This window comes from Cynocephalus volans, chromosome 1 (assembly GCF_027409185.1).
Source record: "Cynocephalus volans isolate mCynVol1 chromosome 1, mCynVol1.pri, whole genome shotgun sequence".
NCBI lineage: Eukaryota > Metazoa > Chordata > Mammalia > Dermoptera > Cynocephalidae > Cynocephalus > Cynocephalus volans.
In genome coordinates, this window is record NC_084460.1 from 303,058,506 (window position 1) to 303,086,410 (window position 27,905).

At 46.5% G+C, this 27,905-nt stretch overlaps 1 protein-coding gene across 7 annotated transcripts in view; it reads left to right on the plus strand.

Annotated features, from left to right (window-relative positions):
- FARP2 (FERM, ARH/RhoGEF and pleckstrin domain protein 2) overlaps nt 1-27,905 on the plus strand; it is a 122,521-nt gene that overhangs the window by 74,335 nt on the left and 20,281 nt on the right. For 5 of the 7 annotated variants that reach the window (XM_063095608.1, XM_063095603.1, XM_063095619.1 and 2 more), the window contains exons 14-18: nt 11,874-12,043; nt 14,604-14,633; nt 17,450-17,539; nt 18,015-18,148; nt 18,724-18,805. In XM_063095608.1, coding sequence (XP_062951678.1) covers nt 11,874-12,043; nt 14,604-14,633; nt 17,450-17,539; nt 18,015-18,148; nt 18,724-18,805 — 506 coding nt within the window. The remainder of the gene's footprint in view (nt 1-11,873; nt 12,044-14,603; nt 14,634-17,449; nt 17,540-18,014; nt 18,149-18,723; nt 18,806-27,905) is intronic. The other 2 variants (XM_063095625.1, XM_063095629.1) reach the window with 1 other exon arrangement.

Genomic DNA, 27,905 nt, shown 5'->3' on the forward strand with positions numbered 1-27,905 from the left:
TGTAGGCTGGTACGGGAGACTTTTTTTTTTTTTTGACTGACAGAGTGAGTTAGTTAAAAATAGTAAACAGACTAGGAACTCCCCAGAATGTTTAAGAGGCTTGAATTTTCACTTTCTTTAGGAACAATGTTTCTTTTCCATCAGGTGGTTTGTAAAACACAATTGCCGGTCGATTGCCAGTCGTTTATACCATCACAGATATTGTTCTGTCCCAAGGCAGTTGGGAAGGGTCACGTGAGCAGATGGGCTGAAATGGTCCTGCCCACCTGTGCCAGCCATCCCAAGGTACAACACGGGTGCCATGGCCCTGCAGGCGCCATGGGGTGGAGTGCTCCTCCATCTAAAAATAAACCACCATGAAAGTTAGGGCTGATGCTCATGGCACAGACTGGATGCCTCCGACTGGATGTCAGAGGAGAAGCCACCGCCACGTGGCCTAGTGCCCCTCGAGTGCCCAACTCAGGCTGGCCCTGGGTGGACACTGCTGAGTTGTCAGGTCCACAGACTGGGTTTTGTTTCTTGGGTTTTTGTTGTTGTTCCTCCTTTCTAGTCTTATCCACTAGTGCAATATCATATTTAAAGTTTAATTTTCTTCTCAAAATATCCTGTGGAAACTTTAAACATTCACTTCTATTCCGGGTAAGACCTCTGATTCTTTGCCTGGATGGGTTTACTGTGTTTGCACAGAGAGCATGTGGCTCGGGGGTCTCTTAGAGCTGTCAGGGCATCCTGAGTGTCAGTCTTTCTTTTCCTAGTAGTATGGGTTGGATACTAGCAGAGGGGTTGTAGCTAAATGTTTGAGTAATTTTCTATTTTCGTAGTTTCTTGAAACCGGAACTGCAGTCTCATCACTTACTTGTCTGCACGGCTGGTACTTGCAGTGTGCTCAGTTGTTTATTCTGTCCCCTTCCCACTTAGACCCAACTTCTCAATGCTTTATAGGCAGTTGGATACAGCTTTCCATGGTGGCTCACTAGTATCTGTGAAAAGATTGTGTAACTGCAGTAGAAGTGTTGATGATAGACTTGGTGTAGTTCAGAACACTAATTAGATCAGGACTGCTTGGGACATTTTGTTTTTTCCCGTTGTGTCACTCCAGAAATAAACCTTGCATTTGTCTGATGAGGTTAATATATTTTACATTTAAGATGTTTTTCCTAACTCAGTACTCACAGGATGGCTGATGGCTGCCTCTCCCCTTCCTCCGCTGATACCTAACAGATGCACCTATCGGTGCTGTGAACTAACAAAGTTATCCTTTTTTTTTTCTAATAAGGGAAACCCACCATAGTGTCTGGGCAGCAGGTCAGATTTAGGTGGATTTGAACCACCTCTGCTGCTGCGCTCGGGTGACCACTTCCTGGTGAAGCAGTGCTGTGGGAAAGTGGGGTGTTCCCTGTGGAGGGGGTGGGGCCGTGCCCCTGAGGCAATGTATCTCATCACACTCTAGTCTTGGAGATTGTGAAAAAATTATGTTCTCAGCCGTCTCTACTAGGCCTCTTATAAAACGGGTTTTATTGTTTGTTTTTGTTAATGGAGCTTCACTTTCTGGAAATAATTTTTTAGTTTTTGATTTAGAAAGTTTTCAAAATGTACAAGATCGAAAAGAGGAATACAGTTGTCCCTCGATATCTGTGGGAGGTTCCAGGACCTCCCACAAGTACCAAAATCCATGGATGCTTAAGTCCCTGATATAAAATGGTGTAGCATTTGCATATCACCTACACACATCTTCCTGTATACTTTAAATAATCTTTAGGTTACTTATAATGCCTAATACAATGTAAATGCTATGCAAATAAGTTGTTTTACTGTATTATTTAGGGAATAGTAGCAAGGAAAAAAATCTCTGTACGTGCTCAGTACAGATGCGATTTAAAAATATCTTTGATCTGCGGTTGGTTGATTCTGTAGACACGAAGCCCGTGGATGTGGAGGGCTGACTGCGTACTACGCCCGTCGTCCCTCATTCAACATTACTGACACTTGACCATGCTTGCTCCATCAATCTCTTCCTTCTTTCCTTCTGAAATTGTTGTATAGTAGTTTAAAGAAGACCTCGGACATGCTAACGTTCCTCAGAATTTCTGCATGTATTTCTGAAACATTAAGTACACTTTCTTACATAACCCACATATACATTATCATATAAAATTAGTAATTCCTTGCTATCATCTAATACTGAGAATACACTTAAATTCCCCAGTTGCCTTTAAAATGCCCATTGACATTTGGTTTGTTCAAATCCCAGTCCAAACACAATCCACTCACTACATCTGTTACATTTCATTTAGAAGAACACCACCACCGCCACCCCTTTTCATGCCAGCGACTTGTGGAGGAAGTCAGGCCAGTGGTCCTGCCGCACATCACACAGTCCAGACCAGCCCCTTGAGCCTTTGCCCTCTGGAGTCTGGACCTGCCACTGCGCTGACCAGGACGGAGCTACGGGCCACACAAAGCACTTTGGATCTAAGTCACTGCTGAGCACCCAGTCCCTCGGTCACACCAGTTCCATCCTTTCTGATCTTGTTGAGTGGTGCAACATCACATTTGAACTTTGACTTTCTTCCTGAAATGTCCTGTGGCCAGCGGCTCCTTGGGGGACAGAGCAGCTCTAGGACTAGCCCAGCATCCCAGATGCTCTGTGGACAGCACCAGTGAAGGTGTGATTTTCAGATTCAGATTAACTTTTTGGCAAGATCTGGATAGTTTTGATAGCTTTCCTTTTCCAGAATATTCATAATACTTATAAATGTGTTGCAACTTTTCCTTCATAATGAAATAATTTTCAAGAAAATCATTGTGGATTTATTCTGAGTCACGGTTCTTGGGTCCCTTTCCCTTTTTAGCAGGTTGTGATGCCCACCTAGAGGGGATTTAGAAACTGAAGATGAAGGGAGAGCGTGTAGGCACAGTGGCTTTAGAACCCAAAAAAACATTTTCTCCTACAAGTTACGTCTTTCTCCTTGTAGCAGTTAGCTTACACAGTGACATGATTCCTTTTCACCTTAGTAAAAGGTGGTTTACAGTAGTTAAATATTAAAACATCTAAAAGAGTTTAGCCTGAAGCCACTGAGCCCTGAACCAGCATTAGGCCTTTCTTTTGTTTGTGGATGGTGCCGTGTGGCTCCTCCGTGTTGGGTAGTGCACCAGCTGGGCGGCAGGCCTGATACACCCCGACCGTAGGGCAGAGTGCTCAGTTTGAGGGAAGTCTGCAGACTTGAACCAGCACTTCTTATGTCTGGAGCCAGCATACTGAGAGTGCGTCAGTGCAAGTGCCTGCAAGATGTTGCCAATTCTCTTTTAATCTATCGATCTCCTTAGTTACATCCAGAACCTTGCAGGTGGACAGTTGTCAGGCTCTGCCTATGGCCTCAGGCAGGATGTGTGTTGGACTGGCTGCTTGTAGCAGGGCTTGCCTAAGGGTTTTGATCACAGCCAGGTATGTCCTTGCAGACAGGTGACTGCAACCTGTTGTTTCCATGCAGGCAAGTGACTGCAGCCAGGTGTGTTCACACAGATAGGTTATGTGTTCCTGCAGCAGTCTCGTATGGTGCAAGGCCACCAGCATGCAGTGCCTGTTATACCGTTAAGTCTACCACTTACAATACATTCTGCTATAGGTAGATTTTTTTATTGTTTTCAAGCCTATTTTTGTATTTAAGTTTCCAAAGTCCAGGTATTTTTAGATAAGCCAATATATGAATATTATGAGTCTAACAGTAGTATAACGATGTGTTAATAAGATTGACTACACTAAGAAATATGTAATGGTGTATACTATGTAGTTTTTTAAAATCATTAGGTATTGATATGTGCCTTTTTTATATTACAAAGGAATTCAATTAGGATTCCGTTTCAGTTAATACACATTTTTAAATAAGTGCTAATAACTGAGGATGGGCAATAGCAAACCAAAAAAAGAGTTTATATGAAAAACTTTTAAACCTGTCGGTTAAGTGCTCGCTTCGGCAGCACATATACTAAACCTGTTGGTTAAGTCATTCCCATTATTGTCATTTTGCCAAGGGTGATTCAGTTCTTTTTCATTTCTTTGGTGTATGGGTACATTTTGATCTTTAATGCAAGCTCCTCTGCTGTTCTACTGCCCTTAGGAGTGATTGTAAGGCATCACATGTGCGGTGGTCGTGACCATGTAGTGACAGGCACAGCACATGTCCTTAGCTGTTATGTGTTTATGTGACATTCAATGCTAATACATATGTCTTCAAGGTACGCTTATTCCCTCCTGGCTCATGAAACATCAAAAAAGAAATCCATTACTAGAACAGTTCCTTTATAGACAAAAATGTTGATGTCCTCTTGGGGACTCAGAGTGGAGAATGTTGATATTTGTTCTCGAGTCCCTGGAATTGTATCTGCCGTGGTCTGACTTTGGCACTTGTCTTGAGGCTGTGTGTGCAGAGGGCACCATCACAGGTGGCTGGGGTGCGGGCTGACACTGTCAGCCCCTCTCTCCATGAAGTTGCTCGTGCCTTGGTGTCCCCAGTTCACCAGGGACTATCTTTTGCACATAAGCATTCGTGTTCCCCTAGACAATGAAGAGAAGATGGGCGGCGTCTCCTTATGCATTTGAACTTGTTCATTCTTTAAAGAGACATTTTTTTGTCTGATTTGTGGTACTTATAAAATTTGTTTTCCACTGAAACTGCCTTTTATAAATTTGCAGATATGTACTAATTTAGAATTTTTATTGCTTATTCAATAAAATAAGGAAATATATACTATGAATTTTAAAATGGGCTTTTTAGCTTTCTTTCCCTCCACTTACAGTTTTGATTCACCTGAGTTAAAGATTGTCTTGCACATTGAGTTAATTTCTGAAGTAGCTACATTTTTTTTTTTTTTACAACATCTTCACTCATGTCTCCTTCACGTCATAGGCTTCTGGACAACGAATAGGCACCGTGGCGTGGGCACAGCTTGTCTTCCTTTAGGTACAGTTGACGGCGTCTCTGTTGAAGGCCAGGGGCGGGAGGTTCCTAGCTTTTTCTCAGTCTTGGCTCTTGTTCAGTGCTTTCTGTGCTTGCCGGGCCTGTGTGGCCTTTTGCTCAGCCCCCACGCCGAGCCTCCAAGGTGCAGGCCTTTTGCAGCATTGGGGATACACAGTGTGCTCCATGTGCTCTTACTGTGTGCAGAACAGACGCTGCTGGCTTCTTAATTCTGAAAATGAGAGCACTGTTGCCTGTTTTTTCCCCAGTCAGCTGGAACCCACCCTGTTAAATCCAGTGGTTGACATGAACAATAGGCCCCCAACCCAGAGTGGAGCAGTTACTCAAATTCTGGTCTAGTCTAGTCCAGCTCCAAACCTCAATTTCCAACTCAGCCAACACGAATTTTCTGCTCCCTCCATGGAACTGTGCCCACTACTCGATCCCCACCCACTGTCTCTGTGCCCCTTGCCTCCAGGGCTGCAGCGGCAGGGAGCCCTTTGAGAACAGGCTCCTCACCATGCCCTTCAGGGCGCCGAGGAGCACCAAGCCGCAGCTGCCAATGCTAGACACCTCTGGGATTGGGGGTCTGGTCACCTTCCCGGGGTCTCGAGGCATCTGGCAGTGAGTCCCTCCTGGAGCTGAGCATCTGTTCTGCCACACACGGGATCAGAGGGCCTGTGGCAGCCACATATTCTAGAAGAGCGCCTGTGGGTGGCCAGGCTCTTCCCCATTTAGAGAAAAGAGAGTCACAGGAGCCCACTTACCTCCCGCATCCTGCTGGCCCTGGTTCTGGGGCCACACTGCCCAGCGCCTGCTGCTCAGGAAGGAAGTGGTGATTTAAGCGAGTAGGTCCACAGGGAGACACCCTGGTGCAGAAATCCTGATTTCAAGGAACTTCTCAAAATCACTTCTCTGTTAGGTCTATAGGTTGACTGATGGAGATGGTGAAAACCTTATGGCCTTTATGTTTTCGAAGTATGTCAATTCAGTTTACACTTCTTTCATAATGAACACCACCCTACAGCCTTTTGTAGTTAATTTGAGTAGTGTTTGTAGGCCTTGCCTCCTTTGCTCCAGTGAGAAGATTCATAAGTCACAGTGTGCTTCTCAGAGTTTCAGACAAACTGTATCCATTTTATTAGAACAAAAACATCAGGGCCCTGAATCACCTGTATGTATGCAAGAGGAGACCACGCACTGCCGGATGGCTAATCCAGACAAATGGCCCAAAGCATGACTGCATTGTAAATGTTATTACACCGATTTTTCATAATAAGGAAAGGGTCTTATTTATTTAGAACAAAACAAAAGAAAAAACAAAAATGCTTATTGGGAGCCCTCCATGTGTTGATGTAACTCTCTGAATGACATAACAGCAGCAGCAGCCACCTCTGCAGAGCACTCCCTGCCAGGCACCGGCTCAGAGCTTCGTATTGCCTCGTTCAAGATGGCACTGTGAAAAGGTGTCCCATGTGTCAGAGCCTGACCTCCTGTCCTGCAGATGCTGATGATGGTAGGGAGATGAACTTTGCATGATACACAGTAATAGCTATGATTTGCAAAAAGCTGATATTTGGACCCCTCATCATAACCATTTTGCTCCCTCCCACTTTTATTTTTGAGTAAAAATGATTCATGACATTCTGATCCAATAATGAGTAATGAAGACAGCTAGCGCATCAAGTTCACACTTGACCGGATCCTTGGACAGCGTGGCTTTCTCCTGGGATTAACGGTCCACTGTTTGAGCCAAAGTTTCTATTTCTTGCACCTCCTACTCTCAAGTTAATCTTCACTTGACCTTGAATTTTGCCAAAGAGTTGTTTCTTCGTCCACTAGTAGACAAATATTCTTAAGAATCATTTATTATAGATTTTCAAAGAAAGGGATTTAAAGGTATGAAATAAAAGTAAGTTTATCTTTTCCTCTAAATGTAATATTTCTCTTTCATCATCTTTCATCATCTATTCAGAGGAATAAAAACACTGTATTCAAGGAAAAAGTGAAGGTAAGCACAAAAGCATCATATTGCACTTTTAATTGACATTTCAAAAATTATAAGGTGAACTTTGAGGAAATTTTGGAAATAAAGAATGCCACAAAGAAAATCACCCACCAGAAGTATTCACTGTTGACGGTTTAAAATAATTTTTTTTAATTTTAAGTGTCTTTTGAAGATGATCAAATCTCTTAACTTGCAGCTTTGAGAGTGTATCAAATATCATTCTTTTCCCAAAACTGCAGTGAAGCCCGCCAGCAAACACCCAGTGGACAGTCTGTGATCCAGCCCAGTCGAAATGCACAGTTCAGTAGATCATAACTGCTGTTTTTCTCTGTCTCATTTTCAAATAATTTAATCTTGGGAATTGAAGAATTTCTTGTCTACAAGAAATCAGTCATTCTTGATAATATAGTGGGATAATTGAGCATCTTTGCATATAGTAGGTGTATCCTGCAAGAGTTGTGTGTGAATGAATTTTATAATAGCAACCCTTTTAACTCAGAACAATACTGATTCTTTCTGGCTGTTTTTTAGTAGAAGACCTTGGATGTAGGGGGTCTCTTTTTACAAATACTTAAGATTTGTAAAAAAAAAAAAAAACATTGTTTACTATGTCAATTAAGACTAAACATGTTCTGTGTCACCTAAAACTCGGTATTTGGCATTTTAAAAATTCTTAAGACATCTGCCTTTTAGCCATGCATTTTAATATGCATTATCAACGTCAAAAGGATTTTCTAAGGTAGGGGAGCACTAAGCCAAGTATCCTTTTACGTTATCACAGAGTCCAAAATAGCAGAGTCTGAATGTCACTCTGGAGAGCACCCCTACAGAGCCAGGGCCTGCATGCTTGTTTTCTTGCCTGTAGAGTATGAATGTGCTGGGGACTTCCACTAGAAGTGTTCTGCAGGCACAGAGACAATGGAACGGCCCATAGGAAGCCGGCATGGAGGCACGCAGATTCACACTCCAACAACCTCATGTTTAGAAAAGTTACACATTTATTGCCACTTGCTTGAAAAGTTATCTCCCCACAGACTTATTTACTTCATCATGTATGTAGCATCTGTGTTTGCATAATTTGCATATATTTGTGGTTTTTTGGGTTTTTTAAATACTGGTTTTGTTCTAGTGTACGAAGTACAAGTACTAGTGAGATTTTGGTGTGCTATATAAAAATTGTGGTTCAACTAATGGAACTAAAATATTATGTAGGACAACTTGAAGCAAACTGGCAGAATTATCATTTTTACACTCAATTTAGCTTGCATTTAACTTCCGTATTCATTTTGATTTTTGTCTTTGTCAAGGGTCTCATCATAGTTGTGAACTGAAGTTGTGAATTGCTTAAGAATAAAAGTAGTTTTTTGCTCTATAGTAATCAAAATCAACACCATGGCTAGAGATATTCAATTGGGTGACCATAAATATAATCATCTTATATCAAATTATTGGTGTACATGGCCCATTTTTAGAAGAAAAAATCATATCATTTAAACATTTTTAAAACAAATTAGGTATTATTAGTTTAATGTTTGTGCATCTCTTATTTTTTTTCATGGAGACATATATTACCTTTGAAAATTTTTTACAAACATACCGTCTAAATAAAGAATTTTTTAAACATACTAGAAATCAGATAGCATTCCATTTTTAATCATAAATCCCCTGTGACACTTTCACAAACCTCTGAGGATTTTCAAACCACAATTTGGGGAGGAAAGATGGATCTGTGTTTACAGGCCAGTATTGGGTCACTAATTAATGCAGTAGTTAATGCTTGCCACCAAAGGAAATTGTCTCTAGCCAGTTGCCCTCTTTGAAGTCTCTGCGTCATTTTACACCACTCATCAGGCCTCTTCTTCCTCCTCTTATTCCTCTCATGTCTTATTTCAAACCGGAATTGTATTATTGCTACTCCAGCTTATCTGGCTGGTCCCTCTTCTTCGTAAGCTTCTCCCACTTCTCTGTGGCCGCAACAGAGGACTTAACCCTCTGCTATTCTCCCCACTTCGTGCTTTCTGTCATCTGCTTTGTCCACTGTGCTGATCCTGGGCCTGCTTCTCCAATTCTTCATCTTGAAGCCTGCGTTTCCCAGGGTCCTCTGTCTGCCAGCTTCATTTGGTTAGACTATATAGAGGCACTGGCTGGAGGCTCTGAAGGAAGGTAGAAGGATAATGGGTGGGGAAAGCCAGGATATGTTTTTCCACTTTCTCTCTGCCTTAACTGGAGCTGGATGGTTGCAGACGTCTTCCCTCACAGATCATTCTGGCTGTTGGCTGGGTCCCCCTTCCTGTGACCTCATGTTCTAGTAGGCCAGACTGGGCTTCTTCGCAGCACAGTGGTCTGAGGGTTTCAGGAGGGCAAGTGTGGAGCTTCTCTTCCCCATACCCTTCTGGGGAGAGTCAGCAGCAAATTCTTCCTCTTGCCATGCTGTCCCCATCATGCTGGCTGTCTCACTCTGTTTTGTGCTGCTATAGAAAATATCTGAGACTGGATAATTTATAATGAAAATAAATTTGTTGGGCCACAGTTCTAGCGGCTGAGAGGTCCAAGAGTGAGGGGCCAGCCTCTGGTGAGGGCCTCCTTGCTGTGTCATCCCATGGCAGAAGACAGAAGGGCAAGAGGGGGGAGAGAGAGCTGTTTGCATATTTGAAGTAGGTATGATTTGTAAGGTTTGCTATAACTAACAGATTTAATTAAAAGGAATGTTTAATGGCTGTTTATAGTACTTTTCAATCCATTCACTAAATTGTGAGTTGACAGTTTTTTGTGAAATAGAAAGTATTTACAGTAATAATATTAAATGATGATTTTTAACATCTGTACAACCAAAAATAGTTTATTCCAAATGAGAGTCTGTTCTGAAGAGGGTTTCCTTCTTTTACAAGTTATTCATTAAGGGGCTCTTTCTTGGGAGTTGCATTTTCTAAGTCAGTGGCCCTGTGACCCACCCTGGCTGTGACCGTGGTGCTTCCGGTGGTGGGGCTGTTTCCTCAAGTTTCACCTCTTGCTGCTTAAAAATAAAGCCGGACTTACTGCTGCTTTTTGGTAAGCTGTCTAGTAGGAACTTGCCGTGGGCTGCACATCTCTGAGTAAGGTCCTGTGTGGGGCACTGGAAGACACGACAGTAAAACAGTGACTTATTTTCATAATCAATGAATGTAAAACATCTTATCTATTACACTCTGAACAATATGAAGAATAAATACATGTTATAAGCAGCTTCTAGACTTTTCTTTGAAATTTCATTACCCAAAAGTATTTCATTGTGCAACTCCGGTTTATTGGGGACAAAGAAGACTTTGGAGTACAAATCTTAAATAGCGCATCTTTGGAAGCATGCCTCTTCTTAACATGGGAAATAATCCATGCTTCAGTAGCTGGAGCGGAGCAGCCACTTCTGCCTTGATCCCTTCAGAAATGGCAAAGACCACGCATAGCCTGGTGAGGGGGAGGGAAAGTAGGACTTTTATGTTCTCTTAAGGTTGCTTAGTATATCTTAACTAAATGTGTAATAAAAGCAAAAGGTTATAAACTTGTTAGTAATTTCAAATAGTGATGTTGTCTAGATTTTCTGTGTCTGTGAATGTTTCCTTGTGCTTTAAATGTAACTTGTGAACAATTCCAGAAGAAAGCTTTGCTACCATTAGCATTGATAGTTCATCTCAAGGACCCCATAAGTAGAATCCCTTTTCAGATCACTGAATTTGTCAATGTGAAAATAAGGACTTGCACCCCTTCACCCCCCATGCCGCAGTGGGGGGTTAATTAGTTCAGTCACTTATGTCAACTCAGGGAGCAGGGGATCGTGATGCCAGTTGTTTTCCAAGAAGCTGTTCTACCTATATACTTACATATTTTAGGTTAAATAAACCAAATCTTGGTTTTATAAACTGGTCACCATAGGCTACTGCATTTGAAGACTCCAGCAATCATGTAGGAGAATCCTGCTTTGAACCCAGTTGTGGGTGAAGTAGGGAGGTGCCATGGTGGTTCATGCAACCAGGGGCTCAAAGCAACCTACTTCTATTCCAGCATTTCATAAGCACATTTAATCATCATAGTTATAAATAATGGTGGTTTCAGTGTTAAAACACTAAACACTTGAAAACATAAGTTAAATTTTCATCTTTAGTATTTAAACAGCAGTTAAATTTCTCCTATAAAACTGCTTTAAAGATACCTTTAAATTTTGGCACTTAATACGGATTTTCCATAGAAAAACATCAGAAATGAACCTTCAAGAGTTAAAAAAAAATGTACAATGAAATATGCCTCATCATTAGCTTCCTTAGAATTAGGCCACAAAGTTGGTGCCTATCTATTCAAAAGCAACTGTTGTTTAAAGAAGGAAAAAAATTAAGTATTACTTGTATAATTCTAGAACACCAAAATCCTTGTTAATGAAAAATTCAAGGAACTAGAAAACAGTATCATGTAAGTGAATAATTTAATATGATCTACTTTTTAAACGAATGATTAATGTCTGGCCTTAAAATAGACATTGCTTTTTCAAGTAAGTTAGCACTGGTTTGACATTTTGTCTCTAACCTCCACTGATGCTCTTTCTGATGGTGCCTGTTGCTTTGCAGACTTTGTGGTGCTCATTTTTATCATAGTTACATCTTCTCTATAGCAAAAAGAAACCCCCAGAAATATAAGGGGGGACCCAGGCTGCCGCAGGACCCTCAGGGTCAACCATCTGCGGTTGGTCTTTGAAGCTGACAGATCAGCCATGTTTAGAATTGCATGTGGTAAAAGTTTTTATACACATTTTCCAGAAAGTGCCTAGTGGCAGTGCAAGGCTAGCGCAGCCGCCGCCTAATACGTGGTAAGAATGCGGCGGTTCTAAGCCAGCCTCACAGCCCTTTCTCATTTCTTGCCCCATCCTCTGCCCCGTTCATTTCCAGGCCTTTCCGGGAATAGTCCTCAGCCTTCTCCCTCCAGCCGGAAGAGCCCCCTGAGCCCTGCATTTCAGGTGACTCTGGGCCCAGCTGAGCAGGGCTCATCCCCTCTCCTGAGCCCTGTCCTTAGTGATGCTGGTGGAGCCAGGATGGACGACGAGCCGCTGAAACACAAGGTGGGCCCCGCTCCTGATGCGGAGACAGTCAGCAGAGGGGTTGCTGCTGGAGAGGCCTGTGTTTGCAAACTGGCTGTCCGCTCCTCTTTCTGGGGTGGCGCAAGCCAAGGAGCCTTGGGGGCATGGCAGGGAAGGGACTCTGTGGCCACACCCACCCCATGCGCCTCCTGGGCAGGAGGAGATGCCAGGCCACCTTCTCCAGTGAAATCTCTTCCTGAGACCCTTCCATCACCTTCTGGAACTCTTCAACTTCCTTTGAATGCAGACAAGTTTCCTGTTCATGTAACAGCTCCTGGTACCCATGGGTCCTGGATACAGGGAGAATGGGACAGGCCATGTCTTTGGGGAGCTTCAGCCTCCCTCATTCTTCCTACCTTCCTTCCTGCTCCTCCTCCCTTCTCTGCTCCTTCCTTCCCTTCTTGCTTGGTTGGGCATCCACTTCAACAATCCAGTAACTGGGAGGAGATCCAAGTGCTACAGAAGGTTCACTGGGGACCCCACCTTGTCTGGGGATTGGGGAAGCTCTTGGATGGAAGACCTGATGGATGAGGGGTGCCCTGGGCCAGATGCTGGAGACAGTGGAGGAGCCTGCAGGTGGGCAGGGACCAAGGGTGGGAGGGGAAGGTCCTCGGCTGTTGTGAGAGGGACAGGGCACATGCGTGTATGGTGACAGGCAGGGCTGTGGGTTTGCAGTGAAGAGTCAAGGCACTGCCCACTGTGGGCCATGTTGAGAGTGTGCAGGTGGAGAGGGACTGAGCAAAGAAGGCCACTTGCTCATGGACACGGGGATCTCTAGTGGCCGTGGCGCGGTGGCCTCGGGTAGCCCCCACTTTGCTGGCCTCCACACTGCAGCCTGGGCAATGTTGGGGAGGGGGGTGGTCAAACAGTGGGGTCCACTTAAGGCTGCAGTTTCGCAGGTGGGCATTACAAGAAAGGATACAGCGTCTGGGGAATTTAAAGTTTGAGTAAGAGAATGGGCTTAAAATTACGGGTTATGGACCAAGAGGGCAGAATTGGGGATCCCCAAGCAGCAGCCAGAAGGGAGAAGGATAGTGGGGCCCCCGAGCAGCCAGGACACCAGCCCCATGTGATATCATCCCAACACCTTGGCACTCCTATGTGTGTCTTGTCCTGACCTAGCCAAAGAAAGAATGTTCTGTCCAAGACAGTGTTTTCCAGATGGTGGGGCTGCCCATGGGACACTTGAGATTCCTCAGCAGGCAGGATGGACCCAGCGCTGACTCATCTCAGTGATGTGGGCAGGCTCCTCCTTCCCAGTGCCTGGATCCCCTCAACTAGAAGGTGGCGAGGTGGACAGGAGAAGAGCTATGTGTGAGGCCTGCCTGCAAGGGCTGGGTCTGGTCCCAGGACTGCTGCTTCATCCTGTCAGCGTGGCTGGCAGAGGCCACAGTGGTCCCTTGGACACTTCACGTTTGGCAGGAAGGCAGCTGGCTTGCGGATGTCTTTTTATTTATTTATTTTGGAAACTTAATCTGTTTAATCCACTGTTTCTTTGGTACAAAAACAAAAATGACTTGAAGGAAGTCTGTTTTAAAAAATAGATTTTAATTTGTTATTTTCTGTGTTATAAAAAATAGTGAGGGGCCGGCCCGTGGCTCACTCGGGAGAGTGCGGTGCTGATAACACCAAGGCCCCGGGTTCGGATCCCATATACGGATGGCCGGTTCGCTCACTGGGTGAGCGTGGTGCTGACCACACCAAGTCAAGGGTTAAGATCCCCTTACCGGTCATCTTTAAAAAAAAAAAAAAAAAAATAGTATTTAGCTGGGTAGGGTGACCACTTGTTACACCTCAGGATAATTGGTGTGGCGTGTGGTCCTGAGACAGACCCAGGATCAGCAGTGGGCCATCTGGGATAAGGGCACCATACTCTGGAGGAATTGATGGCGGGGTCACTGCAAGAAAAAGTCCTCTCAGGTGATCCTTGGGCCCAGCCCCTGCACATGGGGGCCCTTGACTCTGGTCTGGCATCTCCAGCTGCCTCTCCTCGGGGACAGCTCTGCCTCATAATTGCACACCACACAGTTCTGCATGTCTGGGTTACACAGCAAGGCCAGTGTTGAGCATGGGGGACTCCCGGGCAGCAGGGATGGTCTTTTCCTCACCACTGCCCCCAGGCCAGCCCATCCCCCAGCACATAGGGCTTCTGGGTGATCCAGCTGGCTGTGGTCTGGCCCAGAGGTGGGTTCCCACCAGTCCTTCTCTGTGCTGACCTTGTGACCTGGTGTCCCCAGCAAGGCTGCCGCAGCTTCATTGGGAGGCCCTGGCCCCAGGTTCGCTGACGACTCTCCTGGCAGGGCCTGGGCAATGTCTCTGTTTTTCCCAGCTCCACAAATCGGCAGGGGTTTGAGAACCACAGCATTCCCATCAGTGGCTGAGCCTTGTCGGCCCTCTGCGTTTGCATCTGGCTGCTCAGGTGTGTGGAGGAGCCAGGAGCCACCTGACCCTCCGACTCTGCCGCAGGAGCATGCAGTGCCAGACTGTTCCCTTCTTCCCAGTGTCTCCCACGTGATACACTGTTTCTCCCCTTTTTTGATAGAGATTGGTGAGGACCAGCAATATTCGAAAGGTAGGAAAGCCAGAGGTGGCAGCATCGTCCTTCCAGGTGCTTGAGTGGGGTGGAGACCTGGTGACGAGTCACCCTGCTTTGGGCGCACAGGTGCTTCCGGCAGGGACAGGTTGCAAAGCTTGGCAGAATGCTGCTTTCCTACTTGGGCTGTCCTTTTTGCTGACCATGCGTCCCTGACCAGCAGCCTGGCTTGCTTGGGGTTCAGCTTGGATGTCAGTGTGGGGATGTATGGGGGACAGAGCGGTGGCCATTGTGCTTTCTGTCCCCCAAGAGTTTCTTACACGGTTTTCCTTGGGCTGACCAGGGTGTGGGATGGGGCGGGGAGACCAGCCTTGGTGGCACTTCTTGGTCACTCCATTCCCTTGCATCCCCTTGTCACCACCTGGTGGTGCTTGTGAAGAGAAGTGTCATCAGTGAGACTCTGATGGCTGCATTTGCGGGCATTTTTCTCTGCATGCCTTTGCACCTGAGGAAGAGGAGCTGGTCTAGGACTCAGGCTGAATCCTATTTCGGTAGAACAACATTCGGAGTTAGGACATTGCTTTTGGACCCCATGCAAAGGTATTCGCAGTTAGGAAGCCGTCTTCCCTGTACTGAACTATCAACTAGGGCCCAAGGCCAACGGTTTGTGGGATGCAAGTGTCTAGCATCCTTGTCCCTTAGCCAGAGCCTCCCTGACCATAAATATGGCCCTCTAGGGGGCAGCTCTGACCCCAGGGAGTTCACTGGGCATGTCAAGCTCAGGTGGAGATAAGACTTTTTAAAGAGATTTCACTAAATTTGGGTTTGAAAAAGTCATTTTTAATAGCATGAAGCCCAAAAAGAAAAAATAGGAAAAGCATGAAGGTTGGAGAGGTGACACAGCTGCTCTGTTGGGGAGGAGGACCAGTGCTGCTGGGAACAGGGGTGGGGGATCCGAGGAGACCTGCCAGGGACCACGACTGCCCCATGCCTGCAGGGCTGCTGGCACCGAGCAGGCTGCCGATCACCTGGAAAGAGTTGACGGGAGAGGCAGCCAGTGGACAGTCTACATGCGGGTTCTGGGGGAAGCAGACAGCAAGACCTGTGCTCTGAAGAGCTCCAGGGAAGCTGTGGATTTCAAGTGGAGCATCCTCCCAGGGGGTGGAGAGCACTGTCCCTTTGTGGCCAGCAGTATCAGCAGGCTCCAGGGTGCATCCACGAGGGGCAGACCACTCAGTTCCCTTCTGCTGCCTGCTTGCCTCTCACTTGGCATCTACAGTGCATCTCAGACTCTCATGGCACAAACCCAGCTCCTCACCTTCCTCCCAAAACCTGCCCTGCAGCCTTCCCCATCTCAGACGATGGCGGCTGGCCTTACGCTTGGCTTAGGCCAGAAACCGCTGCAGTCATCCTTGCCACCTCCATCCTTCACATGTCACATCCACACTTCAGAGTGTGTCTGTCCAGAATCTCACCCCGCCTCGCCCCCCAGCCAGCACCTCTTTCTGGATGGTGCAGAGGCCTTTGAGTCTGCTCTCAACCTGGGGTGCAAAGGCTTCACGATGCACTCAGACCCCAAAGGCCCTGAAGGCTTGTGTGGACTGTCTTACCCACCAGCAGCCTGTCTCAGCTTCCTCTTCCCGCCCCAACTCGCCCCCTGCTCCAGCCCCGTGACATCTGACCTGCCTGCCTGCCAGCCAGGCCTCTAAATGAGGCTGCAGCCTGCCCCCACTCCTCCTGGCCGCCAACCCTCACCCTGCTCTACTTTGTACTTTCCCAGCACTTTGCTGCCATGATATGTAACTTCCTCATTTCCTTTGTGTGTTGCTTCACTCCTGTCTCCTCTTGGGAGGACACCAGCTCTTGGGGGAGCAGAAACCTTTGCTCACGGGCATGTCCCAGGTGTCTATTTGGAGCTGGCTTGTGCTGCTTCAGTGTTTGCATGGTGAAATGGGAACCGTCTTCAGTTCCTAAAGAAGTCCATCGTCTGGTGGTGGAGTGGGCGAGCTGCACAGGGATGGAACAGGACCGTGGTTTCTGGGAGGTGGAAAAGGACGGAGGAGGGGCTGTCAAGCTGGACCTCAACAGAGGCCAGCTCTTGGAGGGGCTTAGGGTGGGGAGGGGCCCCCCAGTGACAGGACACAGCACCCACCAAGGCCAGTGCAAGGTGTGTGCTTTGCTGGCAGTGCTGAATTAGGCGAAGTACAGAGGGTCCCCAGTACTGACCTGCCTGCCTGCACCTGCATCACCTGCATCCCAGACTGAGGATCTCCCAGGGCTGGTCTTTCTCTGGTTCAGGGAGCCAGGGGGACAGGAGGGGACTGCCAAAAGCTGAGCCTGGGGTCTGGGGTCAGGGTCCGCCTCCACATCGAGGAAATACGTCAGCCACTCTGGTGCTCTGATACATGCACATTAGAATGTACGTTGCTTGGTAATTTTAATGAGTTCAGCTTATTTATTTATAATCTCACAGACACACAGACGCACACACACACACACACTCGTGGATCTGTGTCTGTCAGCAGCCATACCACTGGCAGTGATAACAATAATTTCACCACAAAACCAGTAGTAAGCTTCAGCCCTGTTTACATATGTTGACATTTGAACAGCAATTCTTTTCTCCAAAAGAATAACATAAAATGAGAAAAACGTTGTGAGGGATATACACCTGGGCTTAATTGTGACCGTTTTTACTCAGAAGTAAATCCCTTCAGACATTAAGGATGAAAACCCCATGGGATGTTAACTAGAGCAGAAGAAAGCAAGTGTTACAAACTGCAGACCTGTCTCTGAACACAAAAGGGTGGTGTGTCCCACAGATACATGCTGATGGCCATCTCTGCTTCTTTCAGCGCATGCCGGCAGACGAGGCCTATTTCATAGCAAAGGAGATTCTCGCTACAGAACGAACATACCTGAAGGATTTAGAAGTTATTACCGTGGTATGAAACCCAAGCCTTGTTTACTTTGATTTATCTTAATATGTCTTAAATCTGAACACAGACAGAGGCTTCTTCCTGAGAAATATCTCTTGGTGATCATGTATTTATGGTGTTAAATATATCCTTAAAACATATATATATGGTGTTATCTATATATGATATTAGATGTATATATGGTATTAAATATATCCTTAAGACATGTCTAAGTCAGGTTAGAACACTGGGGTCCAAGTTCTTGTGAAGGTATAAAGGTGGAAATGTGTCCATTTAAAACTCTTAACCTAGAATTGTTTTGTTACATTTGAAAATTGGGTCGTCAGCAAAGAGGATGGCTGTAGTCCTGATTTGAGCTGTCCTCGTAGTCAGTAATCAGAGGGTCATTGCTGGGTGTCCTGTGATCACAGGCCCTCAGGGGTGCCATCTGTCGGTCCTCAGCAAGGGCCGTACCTCCCATCATGCTGAGCTCCTCCCACAGTGGTTCCGCAGTGCGGTGGTCAAGGAGGATGCCATGCCTGCAGCCCTGATGAACCTGCTCTTCTCCAGCATCGATCCTGTCTACGAGTTCCACAGAGGTTTCCTGCGTGAGGTGGAACAGAGGCTGGCACGCTGGTAACACTGCTGCACACTGGGCAGCCCCCACTTCCTGGACCCCACACGGGTGTCCCCTGCATCCTGACCCCCACTACACACATTGGTGGCCCCTTCTCCCTGAACCCTCACATGGGCAGCCCGCAAGTCCTGGACCCCCACATGGGCGGTCCACATGTCCTAGAAACTGGTGGCCCCTGCCCTCATCACCATCACTGCTATCAGGAACTTCCTGGCTTCAGAAACTAATTCAGAAGAATCATTATTTTATTGAAGTTTATTTTTAAATCCTGTGAGGAGAGGTAGAAATGTATAATAACCTTTATTCATCCTATTCTAGAAAAGAGGGTGAAAGGAACAATTAAAAAGTAGATGATCCCTTTTTTGCCTGGTTACCATCTTTTTTGGATAATGGCCAGACATGTAATAATTATTTCTGTCAATTACAGGCCCTGACTGGGGGCCTTCCAACTCAAGCCATCTCATTGTCATTGATCTGACTGTGACTAGGGCAGCTGGCCACACTAGCATCAATTCATGGTGTGTCCCACAAGCTTTCACAGGGTTTTGAACCTCTTTGTTCCTCTTTACTACAGGGAAGAGCCCTCCAATGCTCTTACAAAAGGGAATCATCAACGAATTGGGGACATCCTGCTCAGAAACATGTGTCAGTTAAAGGTAGGACAGTTTGCATGGTAACTCCAAGCTGAGCACAAATGCTGTGGACAGAAGCGATCTGTCATTCCCCTCAGAACAGAGTTCCCCTCAAAAGAGCATTCCACCCAAAACAGTATTCTCCAGAACAGGATTGCCCTCAGAACAGTGTTTCATTCAGAACAGAGTGCCCCTCAGTAAAACATACTCCTCCAAACAGGGTGCCCCTCAGAACAGGGTTCCCCTCAAACAGCCTGCCTTTTAGAGCAGCATTCCACAGGATAGAGTTCCCCTCAGAACAAGGTTTGCCAGAACAACATTCAATGAAGAACAGCTTCCTCTTCAGAACAGCCTTCCCCAGAACAGGGTTACCCTCAGAGCAGTCAGTGTTCCCTTCAGAGCAGCATTCCCCTCAAGACAGGGTTTTTCACAACAGGATTCCCCCAGAACAGCACTACTCAAACTGGGTTCCGCTCAAGACTCAAACTGTTCCCAGAACAGTTCCCTTCATTCGTATCAGGGTAACTCTTAGCGCGGCGTTTCCCTCAGAGCAGCCTTCCCTTCAGAGCAGTGTTTTCCTCAGAACTCAATATCCCTCAGAACAGGGTTTCCATCAGTAAAGTGTTCCCCTCTGAACAGCAATCCCCTTTGAACAACAGCATTCCCCTCAGAGGAAGTTTCTTCAGAGCAGTGTTCTCCTCACAGCAGCATTCTCCTCAGAATTTTATTTCCCTCAGAATGTGGTTTCCCTCAGAAGTTTCCCAGAAAAGAGTACCCCTCAGAACAGCATTCCCAAAACACGTTTCCCCTCGGAACAGAGTTCTCCAGAACTGAGTTTCCCTCAGAGCAAAGTTCCTTAAAATGGTGTTCCCCTCAGAATATCTTTCCCAAGAATATTGTTGCCCTCAGAACAGCATCCACCTCAGAGCAGCATTCCTCTCAGATGAGTTTCCCTCAGAACAACATTCTCTTCATAACAGTTTTCCCCACAATAGCTTTCCCCTCAGGGCAGTGTTCCCCAGAACGGTGTTCTCACACAGCATTCCTCTCGGAACTTGGTTCCCCCTGGAATTTGGAACAGCATTCCGCAGAACGGGATTCCTGATAGAACAGGGTTCTTTTCAGAATAGAGTTGTCCTCAGGACAGAGTTCTTCAGAACAGCCTTCTCCTTCAGCTTCATTTCCCTCAGAACATGGTTCTCCTCAGAACAGCATTCCCAAAACATTTTTTTCCTCAGAACAGAGTTCTCCAGCACTGAATTACTCTCAGAGCAATGTTCCCCTTAGAATATCTTTTCCTCAGAGCAGCATTCCTCAAAAGGGTCCCCCTCTGAATATCTTTCACTAAAATATTCTTTCCCTCAGAGCATCATTTTCCCCAGAACAGTGTTCCCTAAAACAAGTGTCCCCTTAGAACAGCATTCCTCAGGACAGAGTTCCCCTTAGAACAGAATTATCCTCGTAACAGTTTTCCCCTCACAATAGCATTCCCTTCAGACAGCATTCCCCTTTAGGTTTCCTCCAAAACTCTGTTCCTTACAGCAGCATTCCTCAGAACAGCTACATTCCCCTCAGAACATGATTCTCAAAACAGAGTTCCCCGGAACAGTGTACCCCTTGCAATCACATTCCCAAAGCATGTTTCCCCTCAGAACAGAGTTCTCCAGAACTGAGTCTCCCTCAGAGCAAGGTTTCCCTCAGAATATCTTTTCCTAGAACATTCTTCTCTTCACAACAGCCTTTTCCCCAGAACAGCATGGCTCAAAACAGAATATTTCACATTCAAACATTCTTCTCCTGAGAAGGGCATTTTCCCCAGAACAACATTCCTTAAACCAGGATTTCCTTCAGAACAAGGTTTCCCCCAGAACAATGTTCTAGTCAGAACAGGGTTCCATTTAGAATGGGGTTTCTTTCAGAACAGACTTCCATAGAGAACAGAGTTCCCCAGAATAGTGTTTCTCTCAGAGCAGAATTTCCCAACATATGTTTCCCCTCAAAACTGTTCTTCAGAACTAAATTTCTCTCAGAACAGGGTTCCCCTCAGAAGAATATTCTCCTCACAGAAGGGTTCCCCTCAGAACAGAGTTTTCCTCGGAATAGTGTTCCCTCAGAACAGCATTCACCTCAGAACAATGTTCCCCAGAACGGGGATCCCATCACAATAGGGGCCTCATGAGAGCAGCATTCTCTTCAGAGAGGCATTCCACTCAGAACAACATTCCCCCAAACAGGGTTCCCTTCAGAACAGAATTCTCCTCAGAACATCATCCTCTTCAGAACTCGGTGCCCTTCACAGCAGCATTTTTCAGGACAGTGTTTCCCTCAGAAAATGGTTCCCCAAAGAAGAGAGTTCCCCAGAATACCATTCCTCTCAGAATGGCATTCCCCAATACGCTTCCCCTCAGAACAACATTCTGCAGAACCGAGTGTCCCTCAGAACAGGGTTCCCCCCAGGACAATGTTTCTCTGAACAGATTTCACCTCAGAACAGGGTCCCGTCAGAACAGGGGTCACCTCAGCAGTGTTCTACTCAGAGCAGCGTTTCACTCAAAGCACTGTTCCTCAGAACAGGGTACCCCTCAGAAAAGCATTTTTCAGAACAGAGTTCCCCTCAAACCAGTATTCTCCTCAGATGAGGTTTCCTCAGAGCACTGTTCCCTCAGACCAGTGATCCCCTCAAAACAGCATTCCTCAGAACAAGGTCTTTTCAGAACAATGTTTCTCAGAAAAGGTTACTCCACAGAATACCTTTTTCCAGAGCAGCATTCCAGTCAGAACAGCATTCCTCAAACCAGGATTTCACTCAGAACAGGGTTCCTTAGAACAACTTTCTCTTCAAAATAATATTCCCAAAAAAACACATTTCCCTCAGAATAGCAGCCTTCCCCAGAACAGAGTTCCCCTCAGAACAGGGTTCCTCTTAGAACATTGTTCTGTGCCTCACATCACAGTCCCTCTCAGAACAGTATTCCTCACAAAAGGTTCTCCTCAGAACAGTGTTTCTCAAACAGGTTTTCTCTAAGAGTAGCTTTGCCAAAACAGCATCTCTGCTGCTCTCAGAAGAGCATATGCTGCCTTCAGAATCTCATTTCTCAAATAAAGTTGCCTTCAGAACAGGATTCCCCTTACAACAGAGTTCCCCAGAATAGCATTCCCCTTAGAACAGCATTCCCCAAAACACATTTTCACTCTGAACAGCATTCTCCAGAACTGAGTTCCCCTCAGAAAAGCATTTTCTTCAGAACAGGGTTTCCCTCAGGACAACATTCGTCAGAACAGGATTTCCTTCAGAATATTTTCCCCAAGAATCTTTCTCCTCAGAACAACCTTCCCCTCAAAACAGTGTTCCCTTTGGATCAGCATTCACTGAGTACAGCATTCTCTTCAGGACAGGGTTCCCCAAAACAGATTTTTCCCTCAGAACAGCATTCTGCCTCAGACCTTGGTTTCCCTCAGAACTCAGTTTTGCCCAGAATTCCCTTCAGAACAGTGTTCCCCTCAAAACAGGTTTCCCCTCAGAACAGCGCCCCTTGGGCCAGAGTTTGCTCAGAACAGGGCTCTCCAAAAGAGAGTTTCCCTCAGAAAAGCCTTTCCCAGAATAGATATTCCTCAGAACAGCATTCCCGTCAGAATAGAGTTCCCCTCAGAACAGTGTTTCTCAAAACACAGTTCCACTCAGGGTTCCCTTTAAACAGCATTTTTCAAAACAGGGTTCACCTCAGAACAGCGTTCTCCTCAAATTAGGATTCCCCTCAGAGCAGTGTTTTTCTCATGACAGCAATCCCCAGAAGAGTGTTTCCCAGAGAACAGCGGTCCTCTCAGAACAGGAGTCCCCTCAGAACATCCCTTCAGAGCAGGGGTACTCTCAGAACAGCCTTCCCCAAAACAGTGTCCTCCACAGAATGCGGTCTCAGAACAGGGTTTCCCTTAGAGCAGGATTTCCCTCAGAACAGGTTTCTTTGCAACAGGGTGAATCTTACAACAGTATTCTTCAGAACAGCATTCTTCTCAGAACAGAGCTCCTTCACAGCAAGGTTCTCTTCAGAACAAGGTTCTCCTTAGAATAGTGTTTTCCAGAACAGGGTTCTTCTCAGAATAACGTTCCTCAGAACGGGTTACCCCTGAGAGTACCTTTCCCTGGAGTATTCCCCTTATAACAGCATTCCCCAAAACAGGTTTCCCTTCAAAACAATGTTCCTCAAACCAGAGTTCCCCTAAGAACAGCATTCCCTTACATCAGGGTTCCCCTCAGAACAGCATTCCTCAAAACTATTTTGAGGTTCCCTTCAAAACAGGGATTTCTTCAGAATAGTATTCATTTCACCTCAGACCTCCCTTCTGCATGGAACTCAGTTCCCCTCACAGCAGTGTTTTCCTCAAACCATTATTTCCCTCAAGACAGTTCCTCTTAGGACACAGTTTCCCAGAACAGTGTGCCCTTCTAAACAGCATTCCGAAAAAAATGTTTCCCCTAAGAACAGAGTTCTCCAGAACTGAATTCCCTTCAATTATCCTTGCCCTCAGAAAAGCCTTCCCCTGAGAAAAGCGATCCTCAAGAGAGGGTCCCACTCAAAACAGCATTCCACTTAGAACAGGGCTCTCCTCGTGACAACGTTCCTCAGAACAGGGTTCCCTTCAGAATATCTTTCCCAAGAACATTGTTTCCCTCAGAACAGCCTTCACCTCAGAATGTTCCCCTCAGATTAGGGTTCCCCTCAGAACAGTATTCTCTTCAGAACAGTTTTCCCCCAAAAAGATTTTCCCTCATAACAGAGTTCCCCTCAGAATAGTGTTCCACTCAGAGTAGCATTCTCCACAGGGCACTGTTCCCCAAAATAGGATTCCCCTCAGGACAACATTCCTCTCACAGCAGCGTTCCCCTCAAAACATGGTTTTCCTCAGAGCAGTGTTTCCCAGAACAGTGTACCCCTTGGAATCACATTCCCAAAACACGTTTCCCCTCAGGACAGAGTTCTCTAGAACTCTGTTCTCCTCCAAGGTTCCTTTCAGAACATGGTTCTGTAAGACCCGTGCACCAAGCACAAATCCTACATGCCGGAGTGGCTCGCTTCACAAAGACCACGGGACTGAGACCATTGCAATCAGGCAAGAGCAATTTTATTTGTCCAGCATGCTGGGGTCGCTTCGCCTTTCGGACCAAAGCGGCCCCGAGCTCTTCAACATTAGAGTTTTTATACAATTTCTTTTGACAGACTTTCATAACAAGACGAGCTGTTAATTAGCTGAGGCGCCTTAAGATTTATAGTCAGGCTCAACCGGCTAGTACCCCGATAAAGAATGGCACATTTTTCAATCGTTTATCCTCCCTGGGTTCTGCCAGGTGTCCTGAAGATAAGGGGGCTGGTTAGTTCTTGGGACCGACTGGTTCCCGGAATGTGTGTCCGGGTCTGCCTGACCTCTGCCTGACTTCTTAGCTGCTTTACTTAAAATGTCTTTAGATATGTTTCCCCGTTTTAGCAAGCGTTTGCAGAAGCAAATTGTGCAGGTTAAAGCTATATTTTCCCATTACTGCAATCCCACAATCCCCTCTTTTTCAAGTGCGTATTTCAATCATGAAATACTTGTCTCTTGTTGATTTAATTCTTGATATTGTTGTCTTAGCATCATAATTTGGACGGTACTAATACGGTCCTTAACAAAAGCTACTAGGCGGTTTAAAATGCAGGGACAAAAAGTTAGAAGCAACACTAATATAATTAACGGTCCTAACAGGGTAGACACGAGGGTCGTGAGCCAGGGGGAGGAGTTGAGCCATGACTCAAACCACCCCTGTTTTTGTTCTCTTACCCTCTTTCTTTTGGCTAAGCCTTTTCTAATTTTAGCCATGGAGTCTTTAATTACTCCTGAATGATCAATGTAAAAACAACATTCTTCTCATAATGTGGCGCAGAGGCATGGATCCAAGCGGAGATCCCATCCACCTTTACAGCCGTGGGGGTTGTTAAAAGCACTAGGTAAGGTCCTTTCCAGCGGGGCTCTAGGGTCTGGGAGCGGTGCCGTCTCACATAGACTGTGTCTACGACCTGGAACTGGTGAGAAACTTCGGGGGTTCCAGGCTCATAGGCAGCCACCAGTTGCATCCAAACTTCCTTCTGCACCGCTTGTAGCCCCTTTAACCTGGCATATAAGTCACTGTTACTGTGGCAAGTGGGTTCAAAGGCATTGCCCAGTAAGGTCAAGGGGGCAGGGGTACCATAGAGAATTTCAAAGGGGGTCAGGTTAAACTGGGAAGGAGTGTTCCTATCTCTAAACAGGGCCAAGGGAAGAAGCACCACCCAGTCCACGCCAGTCTCCGTGGTTAATTTGGTCAGGGCCTCTTTTAGAGTTCTGTTCATCCTTTCTACCTGTCCTGAACTCTGGGGTCTGTAGATACAATGTAATTTCCAATTGACCCCTAGGTGTCTGGCCACTCCCTGGCTTACCTTGGCAATGAAGGCAGGTCCATTGTCGGACCCGATTACCTTGGGCACCCCGAAGCATGGGAAGATTTCTTCCAGGATTTTCTTGACCACGACAGTGGCTGTTTCTTGTTTTGCTGGGAATGCTTCCACCCATCTGGAGAAGGTGTCTATAAAAACTAGGAGATACTTGTAACCGTATCTGCCTGGCTTGACTTCTGTAAAATCTACTTTCCAATTCACCCCTGGTCTGTCTTCCCTGAGTCTCTTGCCAGGTCCCGCTGTATTTTTGCAGACATTTACTTTTTGACAAGGTACACAGCTTTTAACTATTTGCTCTGCTAATTGCTTTAGCCCTATGATATGATATTCTGTCTTCAGGGCAGTCTGGGCCAGTTTATTTACTCCCAGATGAGTCCACTGGTGCATTTGTTTGATCATGGCACGTGCTTGTTCTTGTGGCAAGATAGGCTTGCCTGACGCTGCATGCCAATGCCCTGTTTCCTAATCAAAGTAGTTATTAGAGTCCCTTGAGATCATCGCTACGTCCTCAGCTGAGTATTTAACTTTGGGCTTTTCTGGCTCAGGGACGTCAACTAACAAAATAGTTGAGGACCCGTGGGCTGCCGCCCTTGCCTCAGAATCGGCCAAGTTGTTTCCTCTAGTGATGGGGGAATCCCCTTTTTGGTGGCCCGGGCAGTGTATAATACTCACTTTTAGTGGTTTGTGAAGGGCCTCCAACAGGACTACGATCTCTGCCTTGTTTTTGATTTCTTTTCCTTCAGAAGTTAACAGGCCCTGCTGTTGATATATAGCACCGTGCACACGGGCAGTGGCAAAGGCATACCTGCTGTCCGTATAGATGTTGATTCTTTTGCCCTCTTGTAGTTCAAGGGCTTTCGTGAGGGTGATGAGCTCTGCCTTCTGGGTGGACGTTCCGGCAGGTAAAGTCTGTGCCCATATCAGATTCTGGCCATCTACTGTAGCGGCTCCTGCCTTTCGTACTCCTTCCTCTAGGAAACTGCTGCCATCAGTAAACCAGGTGGCTTCAGCGTCCGTCAGAGGCTGATCCAACAAGTCTTTCCGCCATCCATGTGCCTCAGCAAGCACTTGTTGGCAATTATGGGTAGGAGGGTCAAAGTCAGGGTCTGGTAACAATGTGGCTGGATTTAAGCTCACAGGTGGAGCAAAAGAAACCCGATCTGAATTCAGTAACAGAGTCTGATAGTGAGTCATGCGAGCATTTGTGAGCCAGTGGTCGGGAGGCTGGCAGTCAACACTCTCTAAGGCATGAGGCGCTGAGATCACTAAATTCTGTCCCGTAGTCAATTTATCAGCATCTTTCACTAGGACTGCAACTGCCGCTACGATCCTTAGACAAGCTGGCCACCCTGAGGCTACTGGGTCTAATTTCTTGCAGAGATATGCCACAGGCCTTTTCCAGGGCCCCAGTCTTTGAGTTAGGACCCCCTTTGCAACCCCCTTATTTTCTGCCACATACAGGTGGAAGGGCTTAGTTACGTTGGGGAGCCCCAGAGCCAGTGCAGACATTAAGGCCGTTTTAATGTTATCAAAAGCCTGTTGCTCCTCTTTTCCGCATTCGAAGGGCTGACTGTTCTTCGTGAGGGGATATAAGGGGGCTGCCATCTCAGCAAAACCAGGTATCCACAGGCGGCAGAACCCAGCAGTACCTAAAAATTCTCTGACTTGTCTTGGGTTAGAGGGTGGCAGAATGTGAAACACTGTCTCTTTTCTGGCCTCAGACAACCATCTTTTCTCGTCTTTAAGAAGGTACCCCGGGTAACTGACCTGTCGCTTGCAGATCTGGGCCTTTTTGGCGGAGGCTCGATAGCCCAGCTCTCCTAACTCCATGAGGAGATGCTTTGTTCCTTCCAAACACAGTTCCTCGTTGGCCGCTGCCAGGAGGAGGTCATCCACATACTGCAACAGAGTTACCTGGGGATTAGAGGCCCGGAACATAGCCAAATCTTGGTGGAGGGCCTCATCAAAGATGGTGGGCCAGTTTTTGAATCCTTGAGGCAGGCGAGTCCAAGTGAGTTGCCCTGCTAGGCCAGTCTCTGAATCTCTCCACTCGAAAGCAAAGTAATCTTGACTTTTTGCAGTCAGCGGCAAACAGAAGAATGCATCCTTGAGATCTAGTACTGAATACCAGGTCCTGTCTGGAGGTAAAGAACTTAAAAGATTATAGGGATTAGGGATGGTGGCATGGAGGTCGGCCACATGCTTGTTTACCTCTCGGAGATCTTGGACCGGTCGGTAGTCATTAGTCCCAGGTTTTCGGACTGGCAGCAAGGGCGTGTTCCAGGCTGATTGGCACTTCCGTAGGATCCCCAGCTGGAGCACACGGGCAGTGTGGGGTCGGATGCCTTCTTGTGCTTCTCGGGACATTGGGTATTGTCGGACAGCTATAGGACTGGCTTGAGCCTTCAGCTCTACGTGGATGGGGGGCCTGTTTTTAGCCTTCCCTATCCCTGCTGTTTCTGCCCACGCCTGGGGGTAGTTTTCTAACCACCAGTCCATCTGTCCAGTCCCCTGTTCTTGCTTTTCAAACAATTGATATTCATCTTCTAACCTGAGGGTTAGTATCTGGAGAGGCTTTCCTTGCCGGTTTAGCACCCGAGGTCCCTCGGGGTCAAAAGAAATTTGAGCACCCATTTTGGTGAGGAGATCTCTTCCCAGCA